Raw genomic sequence first — 10639 nt, 5'->3', positions numbered from 1 at the left:
ACACACACACACACACACACACACACACACACACACACACACACACCCACACACACACACACACACACACACAACCACACACACACACACACACACACACACACACACACGCGCGCGCGCGCGCGCACGCAGATATATATATGTGTTGTTTTGACTGTTGAGGCAGTTCATGATTTTGTGTTCTCTGGTCGGTTCAACCCTTCGGAGCCCTACATTAGTGGGGTATGCTACATGAATCCTTTTTCTCCATTGTGTCCTATTGAGTGTCATATTTTCATTTAATTTTAATAAATTAAGGTCATTTTCTTAACATAAGTCAAATCTAAAACATCTTCTCTCCTAATAGGGTCATCAGATGGTCAATGTTTAATGTGACCACGGTAGTCCCTCTAATCTTCTCTATTGATTTTAGGGCTCCATAACCATGAGTATTATTTGTCCACTTATAAAACTTTGATCTTGCTTCATGTCCATTATGTATTTAAACTCAAGATCTTGATGTAGGTGTATGTATTTTTCCACATAATTTTTTTTTTCTTGTTTCATGTCCATATTCCATTTTTATTGATGTTTTAGGAAATGTCTTCATTACGCCATATTTTTTCAAGTGTTCAGGGAGAAATTCTTTTTTAAAACAATCGAGAATAAAAGACTTGGGCTACAGATAACTGAATAAAGTACTGATGATAGGAAACATATTTAAAAATTGGGACATATACGTATACCACCCAATTATGTTGTATTTACATGTCCAACACTTAAACTTTATTTTTTACAATTTTACATACAAAAATATCACCATTTTAACTTTTAAAAAGTGAAATACACCTTTTAATGCATAGGTAAGCTGGCATGTATGTTAAAATTGAAATTTAAGTGTTAGATATGTAAATACATAAGAATTGAGTGGTATGTATGTAAATCTTCCTTCAAAATTTAGGTTCCGTATGTTTTACCTTTGAGCTACCTGCTTCTGCATATTGAGCAGCAGAAGCAGTTTTAAGGAGTTTGTCCCAACAATTACGAGAAAAGTTCAATTATATGATAATTGAAAGCACATTTCTTATACTTCATTTGAACTTTCTATTACCAGCATCTGTCCTTTAACAACAAAAGTAATCATAGATTGTTTAGTTCAATAGTTGTGAGGAAAAGTTCAGTTGCATCCAAGCTGAAAAGTTGCTTTCTTAGAACAATATATTAAGTTGCATCCCAGGAAATCTAATTTCTTTAATCAAATTAATTAATTATGTGCTAGTTAAGATTATTATATTATGTTATGCTGTGTAAAATTGTTAATTTTTAATTAAAAAATGGAAAAAACTCGACAATGCAGTGCTGTTCAATAGAATACAACAGAAGAAAACACTGCCAGATAGACCTTAGAATGGAACTTCAATTGGCTTCTCAGAAAGAACTTTTTTGAATTTTAGCTTTTAATCATTTATCTTCCAATTAAGATTAGAATACTATTTTATAATTGTAAAAAATTTGATTATCTCAAGAAGGGTTGATGTATTTCCTCTCCATTGTGGTTATTTTAGCTTTTTGATTGGAAATCAATCTTTTGAATAAAGTTAATATAGATATATCTGAATGATCATTTTTGGCTTGATTTTTGCTTTTTTTAAATTCTTATTTCTGTGAAGCCATACATTTATTATCATTACTCCCAAAAGCTAAGGCTATGGTCAATAACTAATCATGCTGTTCCCTTTGATTTATGACTTGTTATTAAAAGTTATTCTCTGAATTCTATTTGTTATTGCTCTATAAATTCCGCAAGCACCTACTTAATTCTGTAACTATATAAATTAAGGAAAATTGATTGTGATTAAAATATGTAATTCATGTTGGATGTAGCCTGGTGCAGGAAAGGATTGGCTGCTTTAGGAGCAAAGTGCTAGGAGATTATTGTGTTAATATGGACTTTCTACATTATTATTATATTTAAGAAAAAAGTGTGTAAATTGCCCCCTGAATCTTTGCAGGGGGTCATTTTAGTCTCAACATCTATAAAATGCCAATTTAGTGTCCATACTCCTCTATTATGGACTGAAATGGTTCCCATGGAGGACTGTTTCAGCTGCAGTTAAAAATTTGATAAACAATTTGACATTTTTATAAATTCTGAGACTAAAAGGACCCCATTTAAACCGTTAGAGGACTATTATGACACTTTACTTATACATTTAATGTTGGAGTTATTGTTTTTCTTCTCTTTTGGTGCTGACAAGTTGCACAGTTTTATTATCACATTTAATGTTGGAATTATTATTTTTCTAGTAGTTTAGTGCCAAGGTGTCACACATTTTATATGATTTTTCAGGGAATAATCGCATTTATGAGCAACTTTTAGTAGGTTCCTTTTCGTGTGAGAAGGCCATACTCATCCAATCAAAGTTTCCTTATTCTTTTATTCATTATGTCATTGAAGATTGCACGTGCCTTTTTGGCATCATAAGCTTTTGAGAATTTTTAACGTATTCAGCACGTGCATATGGCTTCTCCGGAAAAACAAAAAGGCAAGAAAACCATTTCAAGGTCTAAGAAACGTTCAAAACCTCAGAAACAGGACTCAAGCCCAGGGTGTTCTGGAAGTAAACTCTTAAAATCTGGTATTTCGGGTTCTCAAAAAGATGGGCCTGAAGAACAAACTGGCCAAAGTGAGCTCCTTTTGACTTTCATAAAGCAGTCCAAGAAAGCCAATATGGTAAATGGTGCAGCAAAGCTATCTAACAAATCGGCATGCAAAAGAAAGAAAGCTCTCCCGAAACTGAGAAGAAGTTACAGTTTAAGATCGTTGGATAAAGGTAGAGTTCTTCGATCAAAAGTAGATGCAGCAAAATGTAAAACTTCAGAGAATTTGGCTAACAATCCAGAAAATTTGGTAACAAGAAAAAAGAAAAATAGGAAGAAGAAGGAAAACAATCCTGGTCAGAATGAGTTATCTAGAATCATCAAACACGTCAGATATATGTTGAATCGAATGAATTACGAGCAGAGTTTAATTGATGCTTACTCTGGTGATGGCTGGAAGGGTCAAAGGTTCGAATCATATATTTTTGTATTTATAATTTAACTTGCTATCCTTTTTTTTAATCTGTGTTTTATGTTGTTGTTTTTTTATATTGTGAAATTATATTGCTATATTAATTTCTTCTTTTTCTCTTTAATTTGTTTGTTCTTTTGGAATCTTTGGACCAGTGGATGGAGATTGTTGTTTTAGTTGTTATTCTAATGCATAAGTTTGAGCCACATTATTTTCAATTCATCGCCTGACACTAAAAAGAAAAAGAAAACTTTTTAGACAAAAATAGTTCATGTCCGTCTTTGGATAATAAAATTAGGGCAATGGAGGAAGGTTATCATTTTTTTCATCTTAGCTTACATGGCTCTCGCACTTCTATACCATTTCTTAAGTGCCCCATGGCATTTCAAGATTTATATTTCCTAAAACTACTCTATCTTTAAAAATCCTTTTTTTAGTGTTGAAATTCATGTGTACTCTAATTGCTTGAATCAAAGCCATTATATAAAAGGTAATTAACTCCTATTGATGGCCATTTTTTAAGCAAAATTCTATGGCGATAATGTGCGGGGCTGAGATAGGTTTTTAGGTTTTTAGTTAGCTTTGATGGGGTTGTGCACATATATGGCTTTTATTTCGTTTGTTTGAGTATCTTGACGTGTTTTTTAACTTCAAGTACATCAAAATGCTCCAAGTTTGTCAAATAAATTTACTTGCAAGGTTGAGTTCAAATGCCTTTTTCTTAATTTTTATTTTTATAGAGTGAAAATTCCTTTAAACTTGCAAGCAATAATGAATGCTAATATTTATTACTAGGTTTAGTTAAAAAAAAAGATGAACTATGCTTAAGATGAATTATGTCTTGCTACTTTCTAGTGTGTTATGTTTCAAATGATCAAATTTTTTTTCAATGTTTGATTTTTCTGTTCTACTAAATTTATAAGCTACTTCTAACAATGTGATCTAGAATTGGGGTGTGGAAGGCTTATCGAACTTTGTAAGAATTATGTTGGTCAAGGGAATGTATATTTTTAGTGAGCAATGTAGACCTTAATTTGTATGGCCAAAGAATTAGATACTTTAATAAATATTTGGTGATAATGTCGATTAAAAAATATGGATGGTTGAGATGTTGGTCGATATTGTTTAACCGAAGTCAGAGGTGTTCTTAGTGGTTAACTAAACAAGTGGTAGAAGCTATAGTTCTAGAAGCTTGGCTAAGAATTGTCCTTAGATTAAACCTAAGCTTGTGGTAGTCTAAAGGAACATAATTGCTCGAGTTAGGAAAAAATGAATTGAGGCGTGCGATTGAATTATTGTTTTCTTGTGAATAATTTGTAATATTCATTACATATTCCAATAAGATTAAGGAGGATATATTCAACATTTATGGATGGGATATCATGTGAAATTGACGTTTGCAATTGTTTGTATGAATAAGAGCTCGATAATGTTCAATAGTTGATGAGCCAAATTCTTGTTACCCAAAATTGCTTTGACTTGCATATCTCAAACTCATATCTTTACCACTTATTGTACGAGTCAAGGCTTTAGACTCAAACTTGACTCTGATCAAAGCCAAGTAACCCTAACTCATGGTATCTTACCCATTTTTTAAAAGTGCTTCTGTTCAACCTAATTTAAATAGCTTGCAGCCTTGCATATGACCCATTGTACATTGCTATTATGCTTATGCGTGGAAGTAACCCAAATATATAGAGCTACAACAATGCATTTTAATTCTTGGTTAATAGTTTGGGCTTGGGTTTGAACTGTTCTCAATATACTTAACATGAGACGTGCTTATTATGCCGGTTGTAGAAGTATGTTGATCAATGTAGGATAGTTGAGTTTGCCCCGACAACATTCAAGGGTTGACTTGTGAGACCAAATTGAGGGCATACCCACTGACCACTTAGAGCTCCCCCAAATTTAGCATCCAAGGTTGATTGGTTAGAAGTGTTTGGTGGGGGAGTGGATGGCAATTTGATATGGGGGCCTTAAGAGAGAGTAGTCTCAATGTTAGAAAACCGTAGTGTCCCTCATCAATTGAGAAGATACATTTTGAGCGAAGGATATTAGCCTAAGATAAATTTGGTGAAAATAAATATTCATTATGCTTTTACCAAATAGTTTGGTCAATGTGAGGGGTGGTACTAAAATAACTCGTCTAATTTCTCTAAATTTGTTATTATACTTCTGCCTCTACAAATCATTTTGCTAAAGAGAAAATATTTCAAAGTGAGATTATGTATGGAAAATTTTGAGGGTTTCAATAGGGTAGGCAATAAAAGAGTGCAATTGTGCAAATAAAGGAGCCAATTTGTTATTGAAAGGGAGAGACCATTTGCAAGAGGCAAGGAAGGTCTTGAAGGGGATTGTGGTAGGATGAAGGTGAAAGGGATTAGGGTATTTCAAAGGCTAGGGTTACTTATGGTAAAAAATAGATACAAATATTATATGTACTCCGATTGATACAAATAATATAAACTTCTATCCATTATAGGGAACATTTCTAATATAATTTTGTGATGTCATATGCAAACAAACCTCATTTTTAAAATCCTTCTTAGAGTATTCTAATACCATTTTTTTTATAGAGTTTGTCTCTTGATGAAATTCCTTGGTACTTATACTTAAACAATGTTTTTTTGTATAATTCAATTATTTGATGCATTTTTCATTTCAAACATAAAATACTAATAATTCTTTTGAACAAAGATTCTACTCTAAATTGTTGGTCTAGTTAGCTTGAAAATGGGGTTATCACAAATAGACAATTAGGCTATCAATTTGACAAACTGATATGAGATCTTATGCAAGATCTTTTGTAAGAATGACAAGGTTGCCCCTCACCAAAGCTTGTCATAGGGGTAAGCTCATCGATTTTTTTGTTTTCCATAAGAGTTGATTAGGGGCAAATATAGGGGGCACTTGGTGCTTTTAAATGATGTTCTTTTTGGCATACGGGCAAGCAAACTATGCATACTGTTGTAGGTATTTTATCTTCCTTTGCCCAGTCCAATATATTCTGAGACCACCCTTACACGAGTACTCTCATAGGAGGCTAGCTTGCCAACTATGGTTAGCTCTCCAATGTTGATGAAATCATTATGGTCAAAGCATCCTTTCATTTTGGGACTTGCAATGGGTTTGAGACAATAGGGTTTGAAGGGTCTCCAAAATGTTGTCTGTGGTGGGATTTTTTTAGTGTGCTCATGGCAACAATGAGGTTCGTGAATTTGACATTGTTCCTTGAAGACATAATCTATTGGATTACAAGGTTGTGGCACCAATGTTCGACAACTATGTGATAATTTTTTGTCTTGAATTTATATGTGTTGCTATGCCACTTATAGAGAAAGGATGTTAATAGAGTTAGAAGGGGTGTGGCACCTTAATTAGATTAGACGGAACTTGTATTCTTATGCGAAGTTTGTGTGCTATTAAGTTCACAATGAGGAAGAAATCATTTTCTTTCTCTATAATGGTGTCAAGCATGATAAAAGGTTTGCGAGAGATATGATGGCAAATCGGGGGTGGGCATGAAGACTTTCATTTTTGCCAGTGTGGTTCCCCCTTAGTTTACCAGCTAGTGCTTGTGGTGAGATATTTTTAGTGGAGACTTTGACAATACAAGCTTTAGCCATCGATGAATGATTTGAACTTTTACTTAAAGGATTGTGAACTTTAGTGGAGGTAGATATGAGAAAGTAAAAAAAAAAGTTTGAGTGGTTTGTGATATTTTTCTCTTCGTAATTGGTTATGTTAATGTAAAGACCATTATACATACATATTTATGTGTGAGCCAAATGAATAGTCTTAAAAACATCATCTATTATATCTTAACTCTGTGTAATGTTCCTCGAAAAAGTGTTACTAGTGGTTTAGAATGAAAAGTGATAATTTGAGAATAATGTCGATAGAAATTTTCAGATTGATTTGCACATGATAGGTTTAGAATCCCATATAATAGAACGATGATTCATAAAGTTAACTTCAGATAATTGGGATAAGGCTAATGATGACAAGTCATCCAATTGTAAGTTTTTTCACTAATTATGACTCCTATTATTGCTTTTAGAAGAATGATTTGTCATATAAGTAAAAAGTCTATTATAATTATGAAGTATGCTTTTTTAATAATAATAAATTCATTTAAATATTGTGTTCATGTTGTCATGTTTGTGTCTCTTCCATATCTTTGAAATCATAGGGTTTGTTTTTTTTGTATAAGATTTCATTTTATTGGTTCATTGACATTGTTTATAGCTAATGGATATGATATCAAAGCTAACACAAACAAATATTATTACTGGAAAAGTCATTAGACAGTTACAACCAAAACAATTAAAAGGAAAACAACAACCGACACGACACTCAACGTAACTAGGACAGTATTCCAACGGGGTTGGTGGTTTAGTTGGTGATTTGGACTACAGGTAAATGGTTAGGGGGTGGTGGCTGACTTTAGATGGAAGAGGGAGAGGGGAACAGATGTACTTGTGGTTGGCTATTGGTGGAAGGATTGGTGGTGTTGGGGTGGGACATGTGACAGGGAAATGTTATGGCAGGGGTGTGGGATGGTGGGGTGGCTGAGGATTGGATAACGTTGTGGCTGTTCGTGGAGTTGTAGCAGGAGATACTTGGATGACATACGGGTGGGCAGGCAGCTGGACAGGCCAGGGGTAGGGTGGTTGGTGGCTTGGTTGGTAGGAAGGGAGAAAGTTGGCAGGAAAGGGGGGTAGCAAGTGGGGGAGGTGGTGGATGGCGGCTGGAGTTGCAGGAAAACAACAGGATTGTTGTTTGGAGGTTTTTGTAGCGAGGAAAGGTGACAGTGGCTATGAAGGAACGATTTGAGGGGATGAGAAAGTCGAGAAAAAAATACTCTCTCAGGAACGAGATATAGTTGGATTACCACTCAACTCTTAAGAGTGAATCATCACCTTGAAACGAAATACACCCAGAGCACCACTCATCGTTAGCTACAACCCTAGAAGGGAAAACAGTGTGGATGTCGGTGACTGCTCTGACAGAACACATGCAAAAACTGACCTATACATGACATCAACAACATATATAAACCTAGGGTACCTAAGGATCGATCCCCACGTTAGTTAGGTGCCAAATCCTATGAGAAGTAGGGTCGGCTCTTTGGAGGTGTTTACGTGAACATACATCTGATCAACATTAAATGGTGAAGCTTTGCTGGTCCAATATTTATTTCGCAGGCTATTCTGATCCAAACTTCGACAGCAAGTACACCTGCGTCAGTCTCCTGAGATTGAGGGAGTTTCGACTTTATTTATCGAACCTTCTGTATGCAGGTTGCCAGTGATGGATTTTTTGTAACCTCTCGGGGCTAAAAGATTTTTCGACTGATGCCCTAGAAGCATTGAGATCCTAATATTGACCGCACTGTCTCCCAAAACTCCTAAGGAGTTTTCCTCACTTGCGAGTTGCTAACCATATCAGCTCAACCTTCTGAGGGTACACTATTGAACTAAACTAGGACTTTGTGTCATATATATTCTGTTGAATCCTCCAAAGTGACCCAAGGTCGGAGCAACTTGAATTGAAGTGAGGGCAGCTTGAATCTTCGAACGTGGGCAGCATGGCAGTATGCTATCAAACATGATGTGGTTTGAAATCAGCTTCCCGGTCTCTCTGTCCCTCGTCATCACCAAACTTGATCCTACTGGCGGTTCTCTGCTGGAAAGGGCTTATATAATCTCGAACTCAATAGAAGGTAGAAGGACTATGCGCTAGCCATCTTTGATAAATGAGTAGGTGTTTCTGAATCCGTCATGCTGAGTTCGACTGTCAAACTGCTACAGTCTCCCCAATGAAAGGTGACAGGTATCCATGGACACTAGGTCACACCAAACCTGGTCTTGGAGCTAGTTTACAATCAAAAACTCTATGAGTCCTATCATTGTTGACTCCATTCTTTTTCATCAACCAAGTCAAGGTGTACGTGCTGGGAGTGCTTCTGAGTCGTGAGGCTCAACTTGTATATAATATGTGTAGACATCGTATTCTTGATGCTCACTCCATCGATGACAGGAATACATATTTTCGTTTATGTGCAACAAGCGTAGCATAAGTTGTGGCATAACCACTACTGATCCCTCGTGCCCTCAGTTTGTAGGACCCTTCGAATCACAAGCAATTCACCACCCTCGTCTGTTGGAAGATGGCACTCACCTTTTTTTCAGTTGTTTTTTTATCACTAACTTCCTCAATTCCATCCTGCTCGATGAAGGACACATCTCGGTTCACCGAACAATTGGAAATGATGTGCTCAAAATAATGGCATCTGAAGTATTTCTTGGTTGGGACTATATTTTGGGTACCACTCTTCTCAGACTTCTCACTTTGGGCAACTTTATCATCCTCCTCGCTAGACTTCTCAACTATCTTAGGTGTGCTCCTACTTATGTCTCCAACTATGGTTGATTGTGTGAATTGCGGTGAGTGTTTGGTCAAATCAAGTTGCTGATGACGAACTTTAGACCTTCTATGTATCTGGCTATCGTGTGCTCCCCCAACTCCGTCAGATCACATTTCAGACTTAAGTTGCATAAACTTTGTTGTGTAATTCTCTGATAGGTCCCTTTGCTCTAGGTAGAAGAGCCCCAAGAAAAGATCCAGGCAGCAGTGTGGGGGTAGGTAATATTGTTGCAACTCTCTCTTCATTTTATCCCAGGTAGTAATTATGCTCCGTCCTCTATTTTTGTCCTTCATTAGGTTCTTCAATCACAACGAGGTGCTCTTCAGTTTGATAACAATAATCTTCGCTTTTCGATCATCTGGTACATTCTTGTCTTCGAAAACTTGCTCGACGGTTTGCAATAACTCTATGAAGTCATCCAGATTCATTCTCCCATCGAAATTCGGTATGTCCACTTTTACTCCCGAGCCTTTGTATCCTCTAACAGACATTTCATCTATGTATTCTCTAACACACTTCATCTACGTATTCCCTAACAGAGATTTCATCTCTTTGTCCTCTAATAGACACTTCGTTTTTGTATACACTTACATCCACTTAAACTCTCTGCTTCCTCTAATATTGTATCCCAAAGCGTCGTGGCTTGACTTTTTATCCACTGGAATCATCCGCACAAAAGAGAATCAGGTGTTCCTCTCTTTCTCTCCTCGTCGGTTCTCGCTGGCACACTTAACTATACCCTCTCTTTGGGTCCTTCCTCCAGTTCAGTGAGCGTTTTAGCACTCAACAAAATTCTCGTTGTATCGCGTCCATGGTAAACTCTTAAACAGGTTTCGACAATTTTCTTCTCGGTGGCATGATTAGGTTTTAAACGTGGGTAGGTGGAAGGAGACGAGTATAGGTGATTTACGGTAGGAAAGAAAAATGTTTGGTGTAGATAAATTTGGATATAGGTGGGTGTTAGAAACCCTAGGATAGAACTAGGGTTAAACTAGCTCTGATGCTAAGTGATACCGGAAGCAAGCAAATATTATTACTGATAAATTCAATAGGCAGTTACAACTAGTGGTGCAAACGAGTCGAGTTTGAGCCATGCCCTTATCGAACTTGACTCTTCTGCCAAATTGTGAGCTCAAGTTGAGCTCGAATGCCGA

General features: G+C 36.2%; 1 protein-coding gene across 4 annotated transcripts in view; it reads left to right on the top strand.

The window, feature by feature from the left end:
- LOC110029145 (homeobox protein HOX1A) overlaps positions 1-10639 on the top strand; it is a 21737-nt gene that overhangs the window by 2658 nt on the left and 8440 nt on the right. For all 4 annotated transcript variants that reach the window (XM_020731299.1, XM_020731302.1, XM_020731300.1 and 1 more), the window contains exon 2: positions 2330-3048. In XM_020731299.1, the coding sequence (XP_020586958.1) occupies positions 2501-3048 (548 nt within the window). In that variant the 5' untranslated portion in view covers positions 2330-2500. The remainder of the gene's footprint in view (positions 1-2329; positions 3049-10639) is intronic.

Source organism: Phalaenopsis equestris, unplaced genomic scaffold, assembly GCF_001263595.1.
Source record: "Phalaenopsis equestris unplaced genomic scaffold, ASM126359v1 Scaffold000552, whole genome shotgun sequence".
In the NCBI taxonomy this organism is placed as follows: Eukaryota; Viridiplantae; Streptophyta; class Magnoliopsida; order Asparagales; family Orchidaceae; genus Phalaenopsis; species Phalaenopsis equestris.
This window is presented reverse-complemented; position numbering and strand designations above follow the sequence as displayed.